Source organism: Lepidothrix coronata, unplaced genomic scaffold, assembly GCF_001604755.1.
Source record: "Lepidothrix coronata isolate B3197 unplaced genomic scaffold, Lepidothrix_coronata-1.0 Scaffold28, whole genome shotgun sequence".
NCBI lineage: Eukaryota > Metazoa > Chordata > Aves > Passeriformes > Pipridae > Lepidothrix > Lepidothrix coronata.
This window is the reverse complement of record NW_016690208.1, coordinates 2589168-2613464: the sequence shown is the minus strand read 5'-3', so window position 1 is coordinate 2613464 and position 24297 is coordinate 2589168. Positions and strand designations below refer to the sequence as shown.

At 51.8% G+C, this 24297-nt stretch overlaps 1 protein-coding gene and 1 long non-coding RNA gene across 2 annotated transcripts; one reads left to right on the top strand and one right to left on the bottom strand.

Annotated features, from left to right (window-relative positions):
- Window positions 1-858: 858 nt before the first annotated feature.
- On the bottom strand, window positions 859-3835 carry LOC108494940. Its single transcript, XR_001873991.1, has 3 exons — window positions 3573-3835; window positions 2604-3372; window positions 859-1661 (listed from the first exon to the last, which is right to left on the bottom strand). It is a non-coding gene; the product is annotated as an uncharacterized LOC108494940 (long non-coding RNA).
- Window positions 3836-5013: 1178 nt separating this feature from the next.
- Window positions 5014-17957, top strand: FAM78A (family with sequence similarity 78 member A). The gene is made up of 2 exons (XM_017810372.1): window positions 5014-6006; window positions 13435-17957. The coding sequence occupies exons 1-2, from the start codon at window positions 5744-5746 to the stop codon at window positions 13961-13963; spliced, it is 792 nt and encodes a 263-aa protein (XP_017665861.1). The 5' UTR covers window positions 5014-5743; the 3' UTR covers window positions 13964-17957.
- The last annotated feature ends 6340 nt before the right edge of the window (window positions 17958-24297 follow it).

The window sequence follows — 24297 nt, the reverse complement described above, 5'->3', positions numbered from 1 at the left end:
CAGCACTGATCAGCCCCTGGGAACATCCCATTGGTGCTTGCAGCTCCAGTTTACAGATCTGAATGATCTTTCTACAGCCCCTGAACTGCAGCTGCACGGATCTAAGCTGGGAGAAGCCATCCAAAGGATGGCAGCTCATGGCAGTAACCACTTGAGCCAGGACCACCCTGGCATCAACCCAGTTACCTTCCCTGGGCAATGGGCTGTCGCAGCTCCACACCACTCACATGCTCCTTGAACAGGATTATTCCTATGCAAATAGGCTGGAAGTCCCCTGTGGATAGAGAATTGGAGAATATGAATATTACATTGAGGAGCAGAACAGCCACGTCTCATGGTGCCTGCTACATTTGACTACACAAAAGTCCAGTTACAGAGGTCAGGGTTAGTACAGGTAGTCCTGGGAACTGGACACCCAGGCATCTCAAAGTCTAGTCCAAAATGCACTTGAGAGCTTAAGTGCTAAAGGAAAGGCGGTTCTTGGCTTCTGAAAATAATAAGAAAAATTTTGCATTTTCTTCACACTTTTTACCCACAGTTCTCAAAATCCTCTCAGTGAACTGTGCACCCAGGCTGTGCCCATCTGACCAACCGACTGGCCAGAGGCAACAGCCATGTTTGGACAAGAAAGTGCTTGAGGTCCTGAGGAGCCCTCACTTCTGGGGTTTGTTCATATTTTCCTCCCTCAAAGGAAAATAACATACATCAAGTTATTTCTGAATCATACCCTCCAGCAACCTACCCCTAGTCAAGGGAGGTGATGCTGCCCCTCTATTCCACCCTGGTGACACCTTACCTGGAGCACTGTGTCCAGTTCTGGGGTCTCCAGCATAGGAAAGACACAGACCTGTTGGAATGAGTCCATGAAAGGCCATGGAAATGCTCTGAGGGCTGGAGCCCCTCTGCTATGGAGAGCTTAGCCCAAACCCTTCTGTGATTCTATGATCCCAGCTGGAGGAAGAACTCATCCCCTCCTCAGGCACCCCCACCCAGCCCATAAAACACAACCCTGCTCAGCTCAGGTACCACGTGGGGCTGTGGCAGCCCTGGAGCTTGCACAGAAGGTGCCACATCACCAACACCCCCAGCTCCCATCCGATCACCGGCTGTGCAGCCGCATTCTCACGCTATCGGGGCAGTCAGCACCCTGTCCCTATCTGCCTGCCCTCATCCCCCTGCCCAGCTCCCAGGCATGTGGAAAATCTCAGTCCACCTGACACCAGCCGAGGAGATAAATGTCATCATCACTGCTTTCACTTGCCTGTAGCCATCACCTCCCTGGATGGCCTCCCAGATTCTCCTGCTCCTTGCAGGGCTGCTGCAGCGTGGGGCTCTTTGCAAACATCAGTGGGCAGAGGGTTAAAGGTGCTGGCAGCCAGGAGGCTGCAGAAATAGGGAGACTCCTGCCCAGTCTGGTGCTGGGGATGCTGAGCTACAACCAAGCATGTTCCTTGGGAGCTGTCATGGGTTAAAAAATACCTTGAAAGCTTTGAGAGTGAATTTAATCTGGTGCCTGTCTCTTCTGCTGACACTGATATGAGGGAGTTTCTCTGCCCAAGCCGCCCTGTGAGACTCCAACCTCACAGCCCAGCACGAGTCCCTGGCGGGAAGGGCACAGGGGAGGAAGGGCAGTGCATGATGGACCCAGTGCCAGCAAACCCCTGTCAAAAGTAGAGTGGGAAAGGAAAGCTGTTTGGTCTCTCCTGCAGCCAGGTGGGCTGTCACTGCCTGTCCCAGTCAAAGAAAATGAGCTTGGGAAGGAAACGTCCCTGACCCTGCTGGGGCCACAACAAGCCCCGTCCTGCTATGCTGCTTGCAAAACAGCCACAAACCCAGGGGTTTATAAATATCCCTGCTAAACCTGTAGACAGGCTCCCTGCTCTGGTGGGGCTATTCCAGGCCTGACACATGATCCACGGGGGTCATCAAGCACCTGGGAGAATGCCCAGACAGACAAATCCGGCATTCTCCCTTCACCCATGCCCTGGCTGTGCTCCTCGTCATCCTGCCCACCCTCCCTGGCCCAGGGGCTGGGGGCTGCTGGCCACAATGCCCTGCACAGCTGTGGCCACACACGTTGTCAGTGGCCAGCAGGGCCATGCAAACCACGCTGGAATGTGGGTGGGGCAAGAGTGACAGCTCCAACCCCTTTCTCTGCAGTTCACTGGCAGCATTGGTGAATCTCAGCCACTGGCAGCAACTGGCCAAGAAGCAGCACTTGCAACCAAAGTGCTTCCAGCAAAACCGGTGTTCCTGGGTGGGATATTCTTCTAGGGACAAAAAGAAAAGCTTGGCCAAAATAAAATGTAATACCCTGCAGTATTTACTGCACACGCAGTGGTGCGTCAGCAGTGCCAGAATGGCCTCTGGTGGGCGGCTTTTATTGCCACTACTCAGGCAGTGCAGGGATACCCTGTCCTTTAATAAACCCAGAAAACATGCTGGAAGGGCGTGGAGACACTGTGCAGGCCATTATGCTGGGGGGAACCCCCACAGGAACGGAGCATGGCTGTGCTACAGTGAGACATGGACGGGTGCATCAAACGGGCAGCAGAAGGAAACACAACTCACACCATCACCAGACACTCCTAATTTTTACTTACCACAGCTTGGCCTCGCATCTCCAGCAATCCCATCAGGGAGCACCACACGCTCGGGCACAGGAACCCTTCTGCCCATGGCTTAATGCAGCCACTCTGGGGTGGGGTGTGCTAATGCCTTAATCACTCACAGCAGCCTGATGGAGACAGGCAAGACCAAAACCCAACGAAAACTCCAGCTGAAGATGAAAAGCTGATTTAATTAGAATGAGATAATGCAATTTCCTAGTTGACCAGAACACCAGAGACAGCCAAGTTGAAGCAAGACCTGGCTGAAGCTTGAGTGAAACTAAAGTCGCAGAATATGCAGTTTCACCAGATCCATGATGCTCTGAGAAACTGTGACAAGCTTGTTTGAAAAGTGTGAAAGAGTCTTGGAGATGTCAAAGGATTTCAGCACCTTCTGGAGGCTGCTGGATATTTCATTCGGAAGATGCTAATTTCATTCTTTCTTGTACTACACAGTAGTAAGTTGCTCGTAGCTTGAGCAGGTTCTTAGTGTTTCTCTCTGTCACAGGGCTAGTGACTGTAATTGTGCCCTTCACAGAGACTGTGAAGTTTAAAATAAATACTTCCCCAGGGCTTTGAGAAATGCGTGCGGAAGAAAAACATAACAATATACTGTGTTTTTTTCCACCCGCTGTGGGTGGAAAGGAGCAAATTTGCCTCCCCTCATTCTGTGACATTCACTCGTCAGGATCACCCAGTAGCTCCAGTCTCTCCTACCTGCCGAGGGCTAATCCAGCCTGCTGAGACTGCGGGGTGGGAAGAGCTAAAAGACATTTACTCATGTCTGTGCTGCTGTACTGCACCACAAGCAGCACCAGCAAAGCAATTTTTACCTCTCTGTTCCCCAAGTTTCCTCTTTAGAAACAAGTGACAGAGGACACTCTCACCCAGCATTCAACTCAACCAGTTATTACCAAAAAGGGAGAGCCGTATTCCATGAAAAGCTGGACACATGCACCTCACCTGGTGTTCAGATCCTCAGATGGCCAGCAGGACCAGCCAGCAGTGGTGCTCCCAAAACCATCTGTAATAGAAGTTTACAACTTTCCACAGGCTGCTGCTGCCTCAGATTCTTCTTACTCCCTGTTCCAGCTACTCCTTAGTCCCGCTGCTGCTACGGAGAGCTTTGCACTTCTCACTGCTGGAACCACAGCCCATCCAGCCTAGGGCTACAGGTTCTGCAAATAAGGAGACCATCGCCTTTGGTGCCCTCGGGTTGGTACCAAATTTACCTGCAAATCTTCAGCCAGTAGAGGAACATCTTGATCTGAAAACCCAAGAGAAAATATATTCTGTGTCCAAATTAAAAAAAAAATAATAAAGGGGGCGAGAGGGGAGAAAGGGAAAGGCGTTTCTAAAAGAAAACAAAAAAACTACATTACCCACAATTCACGGATATGTGGGAGGAAATGCTGCTTTTTTTTTTTTGCAAAGGAGGTTTAGCCTTCAACAGCTGCAGTTTAAAAGCGAAATACAGGGGGAGGGATGGCACTGGGCGAAGGAGGGCGGACAGGGCGGCGGGGGGGCCCCGGACCCGCAGCCGGTGCCGCTGGGGCCGGCGGAGCCAAGGGGATGCGGCGGACCCTGCCCGGGCAGCCGGGGCGGCATCGTTCGGGCACGCCCGGGGGCACCGAGGGGCTGCGAGCGAGTTCCTGCAAAGTTTGACCCCGTCGCCTCTCTGATGCTGCGGCGGCGAGCGGAGCGGGAGCCCCCCCGCAACCCCCCGCTCCACCGGCGAGGCTGAGACCCGCGGCCGGCGCCGTCCCCGGGTGCGCGAATGTATTGCGGGAGAGGAAGCCTGCGGCAGCCGGGAGGTGGAGGCACCGATCCTGCTCCGCTCACCTCCCCGGGCAGCTAAAAGCAAAAGAGGCGAAGGGGAGGAAAAAAAAAACAAAAACCAAAACAACGAAAACCAACCAAAACCAAACCACTCAGCGAAAGAGAAGGAGCCTCCCCCCCCCCCCCCCCGCCCCGCGCCGCCGCTCGCCCCCGCAGCGCAGGGAGCCGGGGCTCGGCGGCGCGGCCGGGGCTCGGCGCTGCTCCCCGGGATGCTGTGACGCCCTGCGGGGCCCACGCGTGTGCGGGGCAGCCCCGCCGCCCGCCCATGAGCCCCGCCGGCTGAGCCACCGCCGGCGCGCCCGGGAGCAGCAGCGGGAGGAGGAGGAGGAGGAGGAGGAAGGTCGGACACCCCTGCGGAGAGCCGCTCGCCGAGGAGGAGCAGCAGGAGGAGGAGGAGGAAGGGGAGCGGCGGGGCCGGCGCCCCCCGGGCCGGTGCGTGTCGGGGGATGTCACGGGCGGCGGTTCCGCGGCGCTGAGCGGGCGCGGAGCGGCGCGGCCCCGGCGGGCGCGGGGGAGGCTCCTCGCCGCCTGCCCCGCAGCGCTCCCGGAGCCGCCGGCCCCACCGGCACCGCGCTGCTGCCCTGCCCGCACGGCTATTTCTAAGAGAGAGAGACAGAGAGAAAAAAAAAAAAAAATAATCCCCAAAGCCCTGACATCGCTGGCGGAGGAGCCTCCAAATTGGGAGATTTGGCGACTTTTTGCGTTTTTCCAGCCGTCGTTTCTTTTCTGTTATTATTGTAATTCTGTGCGAAAGGAAGTTATGAACAACTGCAAGTCAGGAAGTGGAAATCCACACCGGTTGTGACAAGCTGGGGCTAAAAACTATTTCATTATTTATATAGATGTGTCTATCAACATTCTGCTTTTCATCCAAAGAATAAAGGGAAATACCGGCTAGTCCTATGTTTGACGGTGAATGACAGACCGCATCTGAGGAAAGGAAGGACTAAATATATCAGCTAAGAACACCACCGTTATTTATTGAACTCAAGAGACTTTTTTTAACCCAAAGACTGAGCAAGAGAATTAATGGGTCATTAAAAGGGGAAAATAATTTTAAAGGCCCTTTTGCTTCTGAAGCGCAGCTAACCTCAAAAATAGGAGTAGTACTGGTAAGACAGATACTCAAACTAAGGCTTTACGTGATGAATTTTCTATCCTATGGATATCAGTTTTGAGACTACAAACCCAGAAGATCTGTAATTGATCTAACACCAGATAATTTCAATGCCTAATATTCCCAAGGATTGCTGGAGTACCCTAGGAGCCGCGTCGGACTGTACTCGGGGTATGCCATGGGCTGTATTCAGAGTATTAGCTGCAAATCCAAAGTTTTCCGGGAAAGTATTTCAGTGATTGAAGTCAAAGCCTCCATCGATCCCATTCCCACCAGCATTGACGAGTCCTCCAGCGTGGTCCTGCGCTACCGGACCCCTCACTTCCGAGCCTCAGCGCAAGTGTTGGTGCCCCCTCTTCCCAAGAAGGAGACCTGGATTGTGGGCTGGATCCAGGCTTGCAGCCACATGGAATTTTACAATCACTACGGAGAACAGGGGATGTAAGTATTTCCAAGAGCGCGTGCGGGTGCGTTTGCCTAGCGGGAAGGAAGAGCGGGAGGGCCATGGCCTGGCTGGGGAATAGTGGATTAAACCCAAAAATTATAATCCAGATTTTAAAAACCAGCTCCTCTGAAACTTAACAGGACTTTCTTATATGTTTAAAGTACAGGAGAGCTTGTCCCTTCCCTATTAAAGGAGTGGGTGTTCTTCTCTTCGAATGGGAATGTGCCTGCCCAAGCCCCAATCAAACCCTACTTTATTCTGGTAGGAACCCAAAAGCAACACTATTTCACAACAGCTTTTGGGCAGCAGTGGAGATCCTGAAACCCCAGGGCAGCCCTACCACGGCAGGCACTCCTGTTTTGATACGTGTTTGACAGGAGTGGTTCTCCTGACCACCAGCTCCTCTCACCTGCATCCCTCCCCATCCCAACACTGCGCATTGAGAAGCCCCAGGGAAAGCCGAGGGCTGACACTTGTGGCACAGAGCCGTCCCTGGCGTGCTGTGCTGCTGCTGCTGCTGCAGAGAGCTGTGGCTGGGAGCTCAGTAGCCCACCACCTTTGGGAGCACATTTAACCTCACAGGAGGAATCCTGCTTGCTTAGCCCACGGTAGCAGGCAGCCCACGGGGAAAGCACAGGATGCATTTAACCCATTGATAATTAAACCCTCTGCATCACCTTGGAGCAGGGTGAAAATTTCACGTTACCCTCCTTATGGGTAATGTGCAAATGGGAATATATAGGTGTATATGCGAGGTAGGGGGAATATAGGGGCTGTTTGCGCACCAAAAAAATCCCCGTGTTACTGGTCAGACAGTCATAGTGAGACAGGAATGAGTCAAATTAGAATGTCACCTCCCTGCTGAGAAAAGTCGTCTCTCCCCAGTCCCCCCCCCAGCTTGTTCTCCAAACATTGTTGCAGGCTTTGGCCCGCAATTAAGTCAGCCCCAGCACCTGATCCCTAAATGCCCGCACAGAGCAGCAATTCTGCAACTCACGGTGCCGGGCAGCACGAGGTGCAGCCTCCTGGTGCGGCAGAAATCTGTCCGTCCAGGCACGGGGACAGAACCCGAGCGCAGAGCGCGGCGCTGGCAGATGGGTCAGTGGCTGCGGGCGCTGATGCTGCCCGGCCTCTGGGGGAAAGGGAGGAAGGACGGGAAGGTCAGGTCCGAGCAACCCGCCCGCCTGCTCATCCCGAGTGCCCTGAGTCAGGGGGATGCCGGCTCAGCCCCTGCAGGGTCAGTCTGGGTGGCTTAAACATCACCGAACGAGGAGGGCTGAGGGAGGAGGGGAGCACGGAGGGCTGCAGAGCAGGGCAATCTCGGACTTAACGCAGCGCCTTCCTGATGGCCTGAACATCTGCACGCACACCCCGGCCCTCCTTCCCTCCCTGCTGCCTGTAAGCCCCGCCGAGGACACGGGTTCAGCATCTCAGCATCACGCGAATCAGGCGCTGTAAGATGTGGACCAGAGGGAAGGGCACGCCGAGGAGCAGCCGGAGGCGACAGGCTGCCCCCCTTCTGTCCCCACGTCCCCTCTCAGCTCAAGCAGAAAGTGCCTGGAGAAGCGAACTGGCACCTGGCAAACACCAGCAGTGCAGACCGGCTCATCTTGATTTTAAAAGTACTTACAGCAGGCCCGAAATCTGTAGGCTTTTTGGCTCCAACACCATCTTTAGCAAGGACAATTTGTTGCTCAGATGTTCCCAATTCCAGGCCTTTGGGATTTGCATGTGTAATTCTCAGGCTCATTTAGAAATCCTGTCTTTACTGACCAGCTGCAAAGGAAAACAGAGAAGTCCACTGTATATAAATACAGCTCAGATGCACCGAAATAAAAAAGATTGGGCAGTGATGTGCCAGTGCTGCTGTGGGCTGCAAACCTCAGCCTGGCCTTTTATTTCCCTGCACCTGAGTTTCTCTGTGTTTAAAATGAGGCTTTGGTATGGTCTGCCCTTGCTGGAATGCTTTGGGACAAAAAATAAAAGGGAGTATCTACCAGCTAAGTGCTGTAAACAGGTAGAATTAAAAACTGCAGCTATGTAGGAGAGCTATTAGCCAGAAAATCATGGAAACAAAGATTTTTCCCTAGGAGGTTCCTTGACATTTAACTGATACTAAAAAAGTTACCCGAACATAAGCAGGAATTGGTCTGCTCCTCCACTCTCCTTCTATAGACCCGTTGCCATCTGAAAGCTATAAATAAAGGCATTTGGGAGGAAAGGCCTCTTCCAATGCCATCAGAACATGCTCTTGGAAGACCTTTATAGAGAGAGAGACAGGACACAAACCTATGGGAAAGGATGGGCCAAGCCTTTAGCTGGTGTAACTCGATGTAATCCCACTGACCTCCACAGAGCTGCATCGATTTATGCCAACAGAGTATTTGTCCCAACTTTCCATGATGGAGAGAGGCTACTGCCACATGCATATTTTTAATCACTGTCGTGGCAGGCAAAGAGAAAACTCCAAATAATCAAAAATCAATTGGTCAAAGAGAGCACCAATACTTACAGCAGGCTTTGGATTAATTTTTCACTTCTCTGCTGGGAAGTTGGTAGCTGTGCATAAGCTGGCCATTATATTGAGGATGGAAACAGCTGAGAAATACTGGAGCAGATGGAGCTGTGCATAATGCTGCTATAGGGATGGGAGCTACAGAGGGGATAATTTAGACACATGCGTTTAAAGTGGCACTGACAATTTTGGGGCTAAATGCAGCGTTTTTAGATGTAAAGGAAAAGAATTAAAGCTCAGATAACACATAAATGCTGGCATTGTTTTACTCAGTGTGACTCAGTAGATGCTGCTGGGTACATGAAAACCACCAGCATGAGGATGTGGATGTGCTCTCTTACCCTGCTCTATGCAGAACTGGGGCGAACTCCTGTTCACCCCATGGCTGCTGTTGCTGCTCCCCCCATGCAGGGTTTTACCCTGATCCTTAGGGAAGGTGCTGCTGTGCAGAGGGAAGGCATCAGGATCAGACCAGAGCTCTGACTTGCAGCTCTGACCAGGTCCCTGCTGGCATCTCCTGGGGTGGGTGCTGGTTTCTGCACCTGGTGGGACCTGTGGCAGGGGCTGGGCCATGCTGGAATGGCATTATCAGCCCTGTTTCTCCATCTCCATGGAGATGTGCAAGAAGCGGTGCAGATGGGAGATATGCAAAAGAGAGAGAGAAATAAATTGGAGTTGGAATAATACGATCAGCCAAGAATCTGGAGAAGTTTCAGGGGGATGTTTCTCCCCTGGAGGACCGGATGGGGCACTTGCATCATTACATCATCACTTTGCCTTACCGGGCTTCTCTCTGGTGAGATTAAATCTTCCCTGCCCTGCAGCAGGGACACAATGAACTGGAGAAATCAACTTGTCAAGAGAATAAAACCCCAGTCCTCGGGAGGGAGGACACAGTCAAATTTCAGCAAAGGGAAAAAAGGGTATTCTTTCCATGGGAAGTGAAGGGAGGTCAGTTCACTGTGGGAATTCACCCCTCCAGGGGTTTAGATGAAAAGGCTTTGCTGCCCTTGCATGGCCCGACTCTCACCTGTGCTGTGAGCACCCACCTTAGCTTAAATAGCTTGTCCAGTCAGATTTGAGTCTTCTCAGTCTGCTCAGCTAAACCAGCAGAAACTGATCCTTTTTTCCTAATGCCAGTTTTCTGCTAGTTTTACTCCCTGAACCAGCCATGCATCAAACATCACTGCCAATTCAAGACACGAGGCAGGAACATGCAGCTGGAGGATGGGGGGAAGAGGGACCACAGCAACACAGCTTTGTCAGCCAGGGAACATCATCTGAAATTTCCTTCCTGTTCTTCACTCTGACTCTGCCTTGACTTGCCTGACGTGCTGCAGTAGCTGAGAGAGGCACTGTAAAGCACAATTTAAAATTAAGCACCTCTGGCTGTCAGGTTTTCTTTCTTTTATGAGTCCCCAGCGCAGGCCAGCGGTGGAGGGAGGCAGGTGGGGAGCAGGGATGTGAAATACCTGAGACAGCGTTTCACTGCACCCACACGTGGCCCTGGTACCTGCAGGAGCAGGGGCTGCATCCCAGCGGGGCTGCTCTTGTTTGAGGAGCTGCTGGAGAGGAAAGTACCGGAGAGCACAAGGTTATGCAAGTCCATCTGGCCTGTGACTAGTTAGGAGCTGGCTTTAAGGAACTGTAGCTGAGGATGCAATAGTGCCCGTCTGAAAAGGTTAACTGGATGTATCCACACTGCTGGATGCTCAGGGCTGGAGGCTGCTGTGCTGGGCTTGCTGTCACTGCCCAGGCCACTGCAGTGATTGCCCTGGTGGGTGCTGTGAGACAGATATCTGGGGGCTTGAGATGAGCTGGGGGCTTCATTCTGTGTGACAGAATAGGAAGAAAAGTGTCTGAAAGAGGACTAGGAGGCTTAAACCTACAGAAAGCTGCTTGGCTGTCAACAGCAGGGCTCCGGTTCTGACACAAGAAATAGCTCAAAGTTCCTTCTGGTAGCAAGAAGACATTTGTTAAGAGAGGATTCTTGGCAGCTCCAGTCACTGATGATGCCCAAACTGATTCTGAAGGTTTCAGAAAAGGTTTAAAGCTTTTTTCAGAAACTAGCTTGTCAGTACTACAAGCCAGAATCTACTGATGTTGGAGCTGATCAGCTATAGTGAACCCATGAAACCAGATAGCTTGGTTTCTTTTCATTCCTCTTCCCTGCTATTGTCAGCAAAGTGTTTACTGGGCACTTTCTGGTCTCTCCTTGGCTCGACACTACCAAAGAAAGATGCTGATGCAGCCAAAGATCATTCCACAGCATTCTTTCCAAAATCATCCAGTTGTTGGCATATTATTTAACATGGACACGCTCTGCAAGCAAAGGCTGCCAAGCCTGGCTGGCACACAGGCTCTGCTGTAGCACCAGGCGAGGGGCAACCACCGCCAGCAGCAACCACCGTGCAGCCTCTGCTCTGCTCCAGTCATGGGACCATCATGAGGCCTCGTTTTTCTCCCCATTCCAAGCTGTGCAGATAAAGCGTGATGGTTTTGAAACCCTGGGGTTAACCACACACCAGAATTAGGCACAGTGTGCTCTGTGAAGAAACAGTTTCTCCTTCCCCATTCCTGCCCCCGCCTTTCCCTAAGCTGGGTGCCCACCTGGGCCACCCCAGCCAAGCCCTGCCACGCTGCTCACTTGGCTTTGTGCTGGGGTTCTGCAGGCTCTGCCTCCAGCATCCTGCCCAGGCCCTGACACAGCTCCTTTTTGCTCTTGTTTAAACGCCAGGCAAATCCTAAGAAGGTCCTGCAATTCTGTACTGGGAATGAAGATGGGGAGAAGCAGATATTAGTGGGCCAGCATTTTCTGAGCAGCCTCTACCTGATTTTCCCACCATTCACCCACCAACCTCTGACCCAAGTAGGCTGGAGCAGCCGAGGAGGGTTATCAGCCTCTTGTAGCATCTCAGGTCCTGGTTTGGCACCTCTGTACCTGCAGACATGCTGTGGTTGCACCTTAGCACTGTGCCTGTCACAGAGTCAACCTCCAGGACACTGTCACATCTCATCCCTGGGTGACAGCCAAGCTGAGTACCAGCCACTGTCTGAATGGAAAGTAATCCTAAACCAGCTGCTGAAAGGGAGAGAAAGAGCCCCCAGATGGGGTTTCGGAGCCGGGCTGTGCAGTGGGGAGGAGGTGGGGGCAGAGCACGACCTCCACTCATCTGCCTGCAAGGGCTGGGTCACAGAGCATCCCCAGAGCCTTCCCCTGCTCAGCCCTGCCTGCAGAGCATGGGGGTGGTGAGCCAGGACGACTCTGCTTTGGAGAGCAGAGCATATCAACATCTCTGCAGTGGACAGGGGTCCTGGCAGGACTGCTCAGGGATCTCCTTTTGGCTGCCTTCACTAAAAATTTTCTTCCAGGGAAAGGACTCCCTCTGCCTGCTGGCGATGGGCTCTGGAGGAGAGGATTGCTGCAGCTGCGGTGCTGTAGCTGACAGCAGCCTGTAAATCTGTGCGGGGAGATGTTGTGCTTGCATAACCCCTGGTCCTGCGGCTCAGAGCAGCCCTGCAACCCCCAGTCCTGCTGCTCGGAGCATCCCCTGGCCCTGCTGCTCGGAGCATCCCTGCATCCCCCGGAGCACCCCACATCCTGCCTCGCACTTCCATCTCCCGGGTTCCTGCCAGGATCCGCCTGCGTGGCACAGGGGAGGTGTTTGCTAGGACCCCCCGCTCGCATGGAAAAAAGATAAATGAGATCTTTAAATCCCCCACGGTATTCTCTAGCCAGAGCCAGACACAGCTCACTGCTGAACGATCCAGCAGCTGCAAACATGGAGGCAATTCACGGTCATTAACTAATTAACAATCAGAACAGCCTTGTGAGACGGTCACATCAGCCCTGCCCAGAGCAGCTCATCCCAAAGCTGTGCAAGAGCCGGCCAGGCTGACAGTACCCCCACCCACAGCCCCCACTGCAACCAAAGGGCTATTTTAAGCTGCAGCACCAGACTTATGAAAGGCTTGGACAGTCATCCTGACCCTGACGAGCCTCAGCGTGTCCCCTCTGTCTCTTCCCGGGATAAATCATGTCCCAGCCCGCAGCAGGGAGCCGCAGGACTTGGGGGGCTGGAGCACAGCCCAGAGTCCCAGCCCCAGGGCAGGGTCAGGTGCAAACACCACTTCTGCAGCCACCCAGCCCCTTCTGCCACCTCGGTGGCTGGGACACCATCCCTGGGTGGTGGGGAGGGCTCATTTGTGAGAAAGAGGGAGAAAGTACCTTAGAACCACCTCTGCCAGCCTGTTTTTGAAGAGAGTGTCCTTAAAACACCTGGTGTGCACTGAGCATGTGATCTGTGGTCGTGCTGTCTTAGTGCAAACGTCTAACCCTTCTTCTGAGACATTTACAGCAGTTTGCGCTTCTATTGGCAAATCTAATCTTAAAATTCAAATTGGAAGTTAATAAAAAACCCCACTCCAATTTGTGCATCAGCAGTTCAAGGTGACAGGGGACCATTTTCACTGACTTTCTTGTTAGAAAGACTGACCTTTCTGTTCCTCTCACAGATGACCAGCACAGGCAGTTTTACAAGCTGCTCGACCTCGGGGTCTCTGATTACTGTAACACCATCCCCAGCCGGGAGCCTGGTGTGCAGCCCTTGAGCTGGGTCCTTCCAAGGGCTGGAGAAGGATGGGTTACACTTCCAGCGCCAGGCAGACAGCAGGAAGGGACAGTGGCTCATCCAGAGAGAAATTTAGGAGAGGAACGGATCAAGAGCAGCCCTGCTGAGAAGGATGGTTTTAATGGCAGGGATGAGCTCCTGCAGCAGGATGGCACGACGGGCACAGATTCCAGTAAAAGCTAAGGGGGGAATGCATCCACAACTCCTTCTTAAAGTCCAGTATGCTTCTAAACTAATTAATTAATGCACTATCCATAATTTGTTGTTGATTACGGCAGGTCAAGTTGGGAGCTTCCCGATCTACTGGACGGTAAAATCCAGGCCATCAGTGACTCAGACGGGGTGAACTATCCCTGGTACGGAAACACGACAGAAACCTGCACCATCGTGGGTCCCACCAAGAAGGAGTCCAAGTTCAACATCAGCATGAACGACAACTTCTACCCGAGCGTGACGTGGGCCGTGCCCGTCAGCGAGAGCAACGTGGCCAAGCTCACGAGCATCCACCGGGATCAAAGCTTCACCACCTGGCTGGTGGCGACCAACACGGCCACCAACGAGATGGTGACCCTGCAGACTATCAAGTGGCGCATGAGGCTGGGCATCGAGGTCAACCCCAGCAGGCCCCTGGGGCAGCGTGCCAAGCTGCAGGAGCCCTCTGCCCAAGAGCAGCCCCAGGTCCTTAGCAAGAATGAGCCAATACCACCCAGTGCCCTTGTCAAACCCAATGCCAATGATGCTCAGGTACTCATGTGGAGGCCAAAGGATGGACCACCACTCGTGGTGATACCTCCCAAACATCGGTAATACACACCTGGCGTCCCCGGCACCAAAAAGGGAGAACACAAAAACCTGAAGCAAAACAATCACTTAGGTATTAGGATACACATGTATAATCTGAGCAAAATCAAAATGCACTTTTTATTCATTCAACAAATGCAACCATTCTACCTTCTCCCATTGGGACGGATTTCACTGTGCTAAAGCTAAAGAGGAGACCTTTGGACTGGGTCTGTCTCATCACTGGATTTCTAAGGGAAGAAACTAACACTGATGACTACCCTATAGCTTTTTTTTTTCCTTCCCTACTTTAGTTCCTGTTTGAATTTCAGTCTCATTAGCTTGTCCAGACTGCCCAGAACAATAAGAATATTTTATTTGGGATTTTAAGAAATTATTTTTTTTTCTTTTTGGTTGAGAACGAAACAAGTTCCTGGAGCAAAAAGTTGACTATTTAAGATAAGGGATTTTTTTTTTTTTTTAAAAGCAGTAAGGTTCTGAGTTGCAAATCCAAGTCATGCGGCCTTATGTAGACTTTGCTTTGCATTGCCAAACTTTTGCCTTAAAGCTATGTTTGAAAAAAAAAAAAACAAACCAACAAAAACACCACCAGGCAGAATGTCCTTTCTACAGAATTTTGGAGAGAGAATTTTGAAGCCAGGAATAGATTGTCAGTGTGGCACGGGCTGATGGATGAAAAGGGCATGAAATTGGAAGAAGCGAGATAAAAAGAAAACCTTCCTGGTTTTAAAACCTGGAACAAGGAAGCACGGAAATAATCTCAGTTTCAAAGCAATGCAAATAACAAACCTGCTGTCAGCTGGCTCTGGAATGGGAGCTACCAGGCCATCTCCCTACTTTGCAGGAGGGGTAGGAAGCAGCTCACGCTGCTCACCCGTGGTGATCTCAGCCTCCCGTTAACATTTTAATATGGGATAACATCACAGCTGGAATTGTGGCCCTGGGAGTCAATATCAGTCAAGGGGTGGATGTCCCACTGTGTTTGTCTTCAGGACACACAGATGTTTGCCCAACTAGCCCATAGTCTCACTTTCTCCTAGGTAAGAGCCAAGGGCTTGTGCACTGGCTGTTGTTGGGTGAAGCTCTGTCGCCCCGTTTTCCCATGAAATTCCAATGACGGTGCTGTACAAAGAGCAGGATATAAAAAGCATCCTTCTGAAGTCATTGGAGACTCATGGGTGTCAGCGAGGGCAGATCTTATCTACCAAGCCTACCCAGCAATACCCATAATTCAGGAACAGCCACATCTGAAAACTAAAGGCACCCATTCCCAGCAAACACAGCAGAGACAGCTGTGGAAAACTCTTCCTCCTGTGATAACAAACCACATTGGGGTTAGTAGATAATTTTCTTCCCAGTGACCTCCTGACCTACCTGACTGTCAGGAACGGGGTACAGACAGGACCATGACAGCATCCCTGTCTGGTCATGGCACAAACATCCACTGTAGCAAAGGGTGATGCACGAGAAGGTGCAGGCAGGGCAAGACCTGAGCCTTGGGTGTGGATCCTCAGTGAGGAAGGAGCATTTGGAGGAGGAGGTGGAACCTGTAGGGTTCAATAAGGACCAGATGGCTTCTGAGATAACCAGATGCACTTCTGCAGAGGAGGGTGGCACGGAGGAGCTGTTTGAATGGGAGGGACGTGGTTTGCAGGCAGAGGAAGTTCTGTGGTAAAGGTGGCATCTGGAAGCTGGGGCACAGGATGGGGAGCGGAGGATCTGCTCTGCTCCAGCACATGGCCCGAGGCAGACCACTTCCCTCTGCAGCTCCTTCCCCTAGAAAACATTTCTTCCTCATATTAACAACTTGCCTCAAGAGCTGAGACTGAGGAGAGCTCCGTGTGCCAGGTACAAGCCTGGCCCTGCTGAGCTGGTCTGAACAGGTCTCACAACCCCACACGTGCTGCTCAAAAGGCTCTCCCCTCGGAGAGGCACCAATTAGCTGCTATTCCCATCTTTATCTTCCACACAGGACGTTACCAGCAAGAAATTCTCCTTCCTCACTTCTCCACAGCCACACCACCGACTTTGGCAGCAGGTTCAACGTCACCCCCTGCCCAGGGAACACACGCCCAGATGTGTCCCCCACCAAGACAGCCTCCAACCAGCAAACAAGGATCCTGGGGCCCTGCAGCCATCCCCTTATCTCCAGGGGAGCCCACCCTCCTCCATCCACTGACTTTCAGAGATGTTCAGCCATGGAGCTGCTCACTTCCACGGGCAGATCTCCGAGGTGGGAAGTCCAGCATTACAAGCAGCTTGCAAATGACTGGACTGGATCAAATCCAAATCCATGAGCCAAAGGGTGCCTAGATCTAGGCTTTGGGACTATACAGGATGAAGCTAGAGAGACTTGGACTTGCACAGTCACTCTCTGTATTAAACTCCGTTTTCTTACCTGGATTCAGATCCAACTACATCTCTACTGGCACAGCCCTTTGGGACTTGTCTGTATTTTCTCCGAGGCAATACATGCAGAAGAGGACAAACTGTGAGCTGTGGGTGAATAGCTGATCACACTCACACGCATCTCAGCTGCCACTGAGGTGCTCTCCTGGGCAGTCCTGTGGGTGGGAGCAGAAGGGGGATTTGTGTTTGGTATTCACTTTGTCTCCAGGTGCTGAGTACTTACAGTTCTCACTGATGTCAGCATGGGTCAAAGGAATCAGGCCCAGTTGTCTTAATTAGCTGAACGAAGGAATTCCAAGGAAAGATTTCTTCTCAGTCACCAAAAACCACATTCAGGGAACACCTCTGTCCTTTTCCACTTAGCTTTGTGTTGGACTTTAGTCTCCCAGTGCATTAAGTAAATCTGGTTCCTCCTATTCCCTCTACCTGGTGGACTGGATGCATCCATGCAATTTGGTAGTAACCTCTTGGCTAATTTGTCCTGTTGCACTGAACGGACCCAGCTAAGCAGTAAACACAAAATTCAAATTTCACGTTGGGGTCGGCTTTGCATGGACTCCTCCCTTCCCAAAGAATGCCTTTATCCCGTGCCTAGGTCAAAACGTGCCCCTCCACCTCCATTTGCATCACCAGACATGGCACAGAAAGTGATGCTGCCTCTTTTGAGATTTCATGCGTTGTGATTCAAAGTGATGTTTTCCCAATGCTGCTTCGTTACAGAACTGATGGGGACAGATTGTCTATAAAAGGAAGGATGGCTGGAAGTAACAGGGCTCTAGACACCACTGTTGCTCCAGTTGGTTAATGGCCGTGTGGTTAGAACAGGGATTGGCAGGGTCCCAGTGGGGACTTAAATATCTGGGGACCTGGGGCATCCTGCACTGGGCAAGGTGGTAAATGAGCAGAGGTAAATCAAGCTCCTTCTCTGGCAGCTTTTTGCAGAACAAGGAATACACAAAGGATACGGTGGGAAGGTGATGAGGCACCGACATGGGATACGGGTGTGTCTCTGCCTCACCCCTCCCATCAACGATGCTCAGCTCTTTACAGCCCCAAATCCCCACAGGAGCTGAGTGTGCAGCCTGACCATCCCTGTCAAAGCCCTGTCGTGGTGCAGGGTGGGAAGCAGGAGGGCTGAGACCCTCCCCTGTACCAACTCCCCAGCCAGGGACAGGCAGGGGCTGCCGAGCCTGGCCAAGGTGCCGAGCAGCATCACAGACCTTGTGGTTCTCCTTTCCTACCCTAGACACCGAGATGAGCGTGGGAAGAGAGGGGCAGCCCCTCGGAGAGTCAGTCAAGACCCTCAGCAGCCTTGGGGAGGGGTAGAGACCTGTAGAGCCGGCGTGGCAGAGAGCAAGGCTGGGCCCAGCAGTGGGGGGAAGGCGAGGGCTGCCCAAGCCCCGGCACCGCCATCCCTCCTGCCCTGGCTCCTGGCACAGCAATAAGAATTGTCCTTGGTCTTGCAGAGATACTGTGAAAACAAAACCAAGATGTACTGAGTCTGGACACTTAACAGAGATGTAAAAAAAAAAACCAACCCCCAAACCCTGCTTTTATAACAGACGGAGAAATAAAGTGAAATTTTCAAACGCGTCTGCCTGGAGTCCTTTGGGCGGTGGCTGTTTTTAAACAAATGGCTCTGTGCTCGATAAACACCCTGTTTACCAGGAGTGCCTTCTCTCTCCATATCAACTCTTAGGCCACAGCAGACAAAGCTTTCTGGTGAAAAACACCGACATCCTGCATTTTTCATTACCAGGCTGCTTCACATCTTGGGGCAGCCGGAGCCGGGCTGGTTGGTGCAGGCAGCGGCTGAACTTCTGCACAGTTCAGTTTCCTGACCCTGTTTGCTTATTTAGCAAAAGCCAGGTCAGATGTTCACTGTAAATACCACATCTGGAGAGAGCACAGCCCTGGGCAAAGGAGAGAGTAAAAGCTGCTGCAGCCCACGATTGGTTTTCAAAGACCACCTGTATTCATTCCATTATTCATTGCTTCCCTCAAAATTGTCACGTTTAGCTTTTCTTTGCTTTCCAGCAAAGGAAACTGCTGCCATGAATTCTGGAGAGCAGGGGTTGCCTGGTCAAGCAGCCAGCACAGCTCCACTGCTGATCCCTTAGATCCACCCTGGCACCTTCCAGCTCTGTCCTCCAGCCCCTCCTACCACAGCCCGATCCCACTGCGGGCTCCTGTCCCACCATCTGTGCCCAGGGAAGGGACACAGTTTCTCCTTTTTACATTTTACCCAGGGGCTGGACCCTCACCTGTGGGGACCCCCCCAGCAAGGTGCAGCTCACACGGGTGTCCCCCTTTGCTGCACCTCCCTGGGGTGAGTGAGAGCCTGTCCAGGCCCATTACACCCCTCAAAGGTTCCAGCCAACCCTTCCAGAGCCAGGCAGCAGTGAGGTGTGGCACCACCACCCAAACCCACCGAGGTGTGTGCCCACATAATCCATGGAGAGCCACAGAGTCCATTTGGGAAGCTCCACCAGCACGTGGCAGTGACACAAACCCAAGTGCAGGAAGGGAAGGGAAGGAAGGAAATGTACTGGAGGAAAGGAATGTGCATGGATGGAGCCTGAGCAGGGGAGAGGACGGGCTCTGAGTGAGATTCCTTTCCAGAGTGGAAACTGTCCAGCCTCATCTGTTGATAGCAGGTTAAATTTAGATGTTCCACTTTTGGAGGGAGGGAGAGGTGGGGAGGGGACACCAGCCAAGTCACAGCTGCTTTGGGAGACACCCTGAAAAAGCCAAAAGCACCCGGTCACTCACTGTCTGCTCAGAGACTTGGGAAGCTCCCCACACGAGGGATGAGGAGGATGGAGGGAAGCACATGGGCTGGTGAGCCCAGCACAGCCTGGGGGGTGCTGGAGCCCTGTTCTGGTGCTTCAGGTGACACCAACACCAATCCTTGACTGCAGCACATCTGTGGATGCTGAGGCTACAAATTAAAGGTTTTGTCCCTTGGCTTTGTGATTTTCTAACCTCAGTTCTAAGCAGACTGAGGCAGCGGTTACTTTGTTTGAAGAAATACCCTCTGACCCCCACAGTTCCTGATTGAAACTTTGCAGGGAAGTCCCTTTGCTGATGCAAATCAGGTTTTGTTTCCTATTTCTCCTCTCTCACATCTTAAGCTGCTCATGTGCAGCAGCTGCAAATGCTCATTTTACTCCTTCATGTTTTTAAGCAAAAATATTTTTAGCAATGCCCTGAAGAGCTTGAAGCATCTATTAAAAATAAAATAAAAATACAGTGTCATGAGTTGACACATGATTATAACAGAGCTCCTCAAACAACCTGCACTGAGATTCCCAGGGCTGCCTTTAGTAACCTCTGTAAATTGGCCCCTGAAAAGCTGTCTGTTGGGTACAGAGTCCTGGCAAAAAGGATTTTGTTAAGAGGGTGGTAAGGGACTGGCACAGGTTGCCCAGAGAAGCTGTGATGCCACATCCCTGGAAGTGCCCAAGGTCAGGGTGGACAGGGCTTGGAGCAACCTGGGCTAGTGGAAGGTGTCTCTGCCCGTGGCAAGGGAGTGGAACTGGATGAGCTTTAAGGTCCCTTCCAACCTAAACCAGTCTGTGATTGTGTGAAGAAACCCAAACATGGCAGAGCAGCACTGGAGAGCCAGGTCTGACTCTACCATGATTCGTTACTTTGGGGCTGTCCCACCTTTCCCCAAGCTCTGCACCTGCAGCCTGAACCAGGAGCAACTCCAGCACCCTTCTCCAGGAGAGGGTGGTGTAAGGGGGGGTCACGGGTCCCTTCCAGCACTGGGGTGGGTCTGTGAGGAGGCAGAGCTGCAGCCCCAGGCCAGAGCAGCACCCCAGTCCCAGGAGTGGAGCCACAGCACTTGAGCTTATCTCGGGCACAGGGACCGGTCGGAGTCCCAATCCAGGCACTGGCAGCACAGAGTGTGCCTGCATGAGATAAGGGCAGGCAGGGGGAAGTCCTGGCTCTGCAGCAAGGGGCAGACACATGTTTGTAGAGAAGGAGCTTTGTGACCTTCTAGGAGCTACAGAAAAAGGAGGGGGGGATGGTGCAAGACAGGGAACCTGCTGAGCACAACCACAGGGCCTTTGAGGGGGGTGGATCCCACAGACACACGTAGGTGTGCAGAGCTGAAAAACGTGTGGACACATCCAAACTCATCCCTGGGTGAGGAAGAGTCATAGAATCACTAAGTTGGAAAAGACCTCGAAGATCATTGAGTCCAACCTTTGGCCAAACACCCCACTGTGAACTAAACCAGAGCACTGAGTGCCTGTTCCCCGTGGCTGCAGGACCCCGGAGCCTCGTTGCTGCAAGAGGGAGGACAGGGATGGACTCACTGCTGACCCAGAGCTGCTCATCCCTGTGAGCCACAGCTGCCTCTTCCCAGCCCCTGGGGCTCCACACGACATTTATCTAGGAACAAAAACTCCCCTGGCACTCCCAGCCACGCTCATGCCAAAGCCTCATGCAGGATTATTTTTCCTTGTAAGCAATGCTGGAAGCAAAGCACAGGGGACACATGAAAACTAAGAAGGGATAAATAAAATGTGACTTCAGCCTCCGAGCCTGCAGTGTAGGGACATGTCCATGGCTGACAGGGAGAAGGGAGGCAATTCCACACCAAACTGCTGGAAAGGACAGAGACCAGTGTCCCTGGTTCCTGGGCAAAGGGGTGGCAGGAGAGGCAGAGCCACAACCTGCCTTCACCTTTCCATGGCCTCTGGAGCAAGGGGCTGAGACGTCCTGCAGCACTTTTCCAACCTCTCTGGTCTGTCACAGGGATCTTACTCATCCCTGACACTCACCCCACATGTGAACACGCCACAGCAGCCACTGTTGAGGCTGAGAAGCCCATCCTGAGCAGGGTGATCATGTCAGGAGCACATCTGGTTTCTCCCATGGAACTCACCAGGATTTTGGTCAGAGACACACCAGCTCTGCCCCCAGCACTGCTCAGGCAGGAAGGTGGCTGCGAGGGACAAGGCAAGCCCAGGGATACAGCCCAGCAGCACAGGATGAACTTCAGCCCTGTGATCCCTTCTCAGTCTGACAGCAGTGGGATGCCACTGGCATTTGTCCTCCAGTCTCCTCTGCATCACAGCACTGTGGTACAGAAGGGCCAAAGGAACGATGTCCTTCCCTTCCCAGGAGACAGAGCCAGATACAGCCAGGACCACTGGTACTCTGCAAGACACCCACATTCTGGAACACCAAGCATTATACAGTAAAAACCTTTAAGACATGAGATTAAATATTTTTCTCCTACCTCTCTGTGACAAAGGTACGCTTTCTTTGCTCCTTTTCCAGGAAAAGGCTCTTTTCTTTGTTGCTCTTTTAACCTTGGAGGAAGCAGAAATCCCTGGTCTGGTCTCCCCATGGGTTTGGGGAATCCTCTCTGTGCCTCAGGCTCCCCTCTGCCCACCAGTGTGACACTATCCCTGGTGCTCTGCCATAGCAGCATCACCAGCACTCGGCTCTCTGCTGCCTCGAGGCCACGGCGTGGTCTCAGGGGAGGGGAAAATAAGTGTGTTCTTTCCTTAGAAATAATTAAGACTCCACCTTTGATAAAAAAGCCTGGGAAGATTTCTGCTCATACTGAAGTGGCAGGAAAAGAGAGAGGCACAACCACCTTAGCACAGACAAAGGGATAAGCTCCTTCAGAGCAGTGGTGGAGCAAGTGCTGTTAGTTATCAGAGGATTAACCAACATGGACAAACTACTGGAACGAGACTCCAAGCCTGGTTAGTCCTTGACTTCTTCTCAAAGACTGCCAAGACTGGGGCTTTCTACATTAGCAGCTTTACTCTTTGGTGGACATCTATCCCAAAAGAGGGGAGGACGGAGGCCCCATGACCACAGGCCACTCAGCACAGATGTGACACAGCCCGTGGCAGTTTCTGGCAACCACCAAACGAGCACCACGAGCACTTGCCAAGTCCTTGAGTCATCTAATGAAAATGCAGATTTTTCAAAGTCGACTTTGCTGGGGTTTGTGCATATTCCTGTAGGCTTGTGGTCACGATCAGCCTCTGCACTGCTCAGCTCCTCCAGCAGCTACTATGGAAACCGGGAGCAGCACCCGAATCTCAAGGGCAGATAGTTCAGAGGGTTGGGTTGTTCCAACCATTATTTGGGAAGCATTGCAAGAAAATGGGTCTGGAGTAATTCTAAAGGCACTTCGCTTGCCAGGAGTTAAAACAGGTACCAAGCAGCAGAGCAGGGACAACCCCCAACTGCTCCCATCATTCCAAAAAAGAAACTTTAAATGGCTCAGCATGCCAACATCACATTCTTACCAAGCCAATCTTCTCCATAGCAAGAGGTTTCTGAGCTATCTGGGGGAGCACAGCTGATATGGCCTGGAGAGGAGGTGTCACATGCCACAGCCAGGGGAGATTAATGCAAAGAATTTAAGGTCAATGGTTTGGGCCAGCTGCTATTTATAAAGAGGAAGGAAAGCAGAACAACAGTTTCACCTCTAGGCCTTAAGAAATGTTGTCTAGTCAAGGAGAACACACTGGGAGGGGCACACTTCAATCCAGCTTCAGCTTTTCTTCACCTCCAACCGGCAAAGTTTGGAGCATTCTCTCCTCCGTTCCAGGGCTGTGGTCCCTGGATCACCAGCACTGACCCTCTCCCATCACATGGGCTGGAAGGTCACACACAAATCCCAATAGTGCTGACTCTAACATGACCCACAGCACACCTGGGTCCATAAATCCAGGGCATATGGAAAAGCCTTGGGAGCCTATGGCCTTGCAAAGCCTCTCCATAGCTAAAAACAAGCCCTCCTTGGACAATGAATTTCCCACATTTCTTCCTTCTCAAAGGGAACCTACCTAAGGTTGTTCCCAGGTGCAGAGATAGGAAAGTCACCTGCCACAGGCAGGACAGGAGTTAGGACAGACACTGACTTTTTAGGCTGACTTGAAAGAAGCGATTTCTTCAGGAACTGCTGACAAATAAAAGTAGTTTATAATGCTGGATGTGAAAACAAAAAATTATCAACTATTTACAAGTCCCAAAAGTGACCACAGGCCCACCAAACCAGAAAATGCCACCTGTTTCTGCTGAAAATAGAAGAAGCAGAGGTACCCCAAAACATCCTAACAGGACCAACAAAATAAACCCATCCAATCTGCAGGAACTCAGCTAACACATGAGATATTATTTCAAATACCTCATTCCAGAGAGCCACAGAACCTGATTACATCATCTGGAGGTTTCACGGAGGTCAGATGCATCAAAGAGAAGAAGTGTTTGGCCAGAATGCCTTCAGGGCATTCTTTAAAACATTTGCTCAGTACGTTCAAGTATAATAAACACAGGAGAATTTCACAAACGATAGTGACTAAAGCCAAAAGCTACAGGGAAAAAGCACAAACTCATCCATGTTAGAAAAAAAAAAAAAAAAAAAAATGTACCCAACAGTAGAATCCACCAGCCAAAGCCATGAGCTGCAAAATCACTGATGCCTCTGGATGGAGGTCACGTGTGCACTTCCAGGGCCAGAAGTTTTCCCTATAACCCAAGTTCCATTTTTTTTGAGTTCTGTAAAATTTACAGAAAGGTAAAAATAGGAGAGCTTTTACTTCCCACCTCTTTGCTGAATGTTACTGCCATGGGAACGTGCTCTGCACGCTGCCAGCTTCTTCTCAGATAATTTCCTATTCCTCCACTAAGCCTCTGGCTCACACATGACTCAGTTTTAGCACTTCACTGAGATAAGCATGTGCCCCATCCTAGACTTAAAATTAGCAGGGTAAACCTCAGCCCCTTCTTAAGAGCCTGGGATAATCAGGCATTCTCTTAATGAAAAATGTGCTGGTTTATGTCAGGAACCAACTGGAGCTACTCCCTCGTGTAAGGCAAGGGATGAACAAGAGAAAAGCTGGAAACCCCAGAACACAGGGAGATAAACCCTTCCAACACAAATAACA

Coding starts and splice junctions, on each gene's coding strand:
- FAM78A (XM_017810372.1), top strand. CDS start 5,744: ATGGGCTGTATTCAGAGTATTAGCTGCAAATCCAAAGTTTTCCGGGAA. Junction 6,007..13,434: donor CACTACGGAGAACAGGGGAT/GTAAGTATTTCC, acceptor TGATTACGGCAG/GTCAAGTTGGGAGCTTCCCG.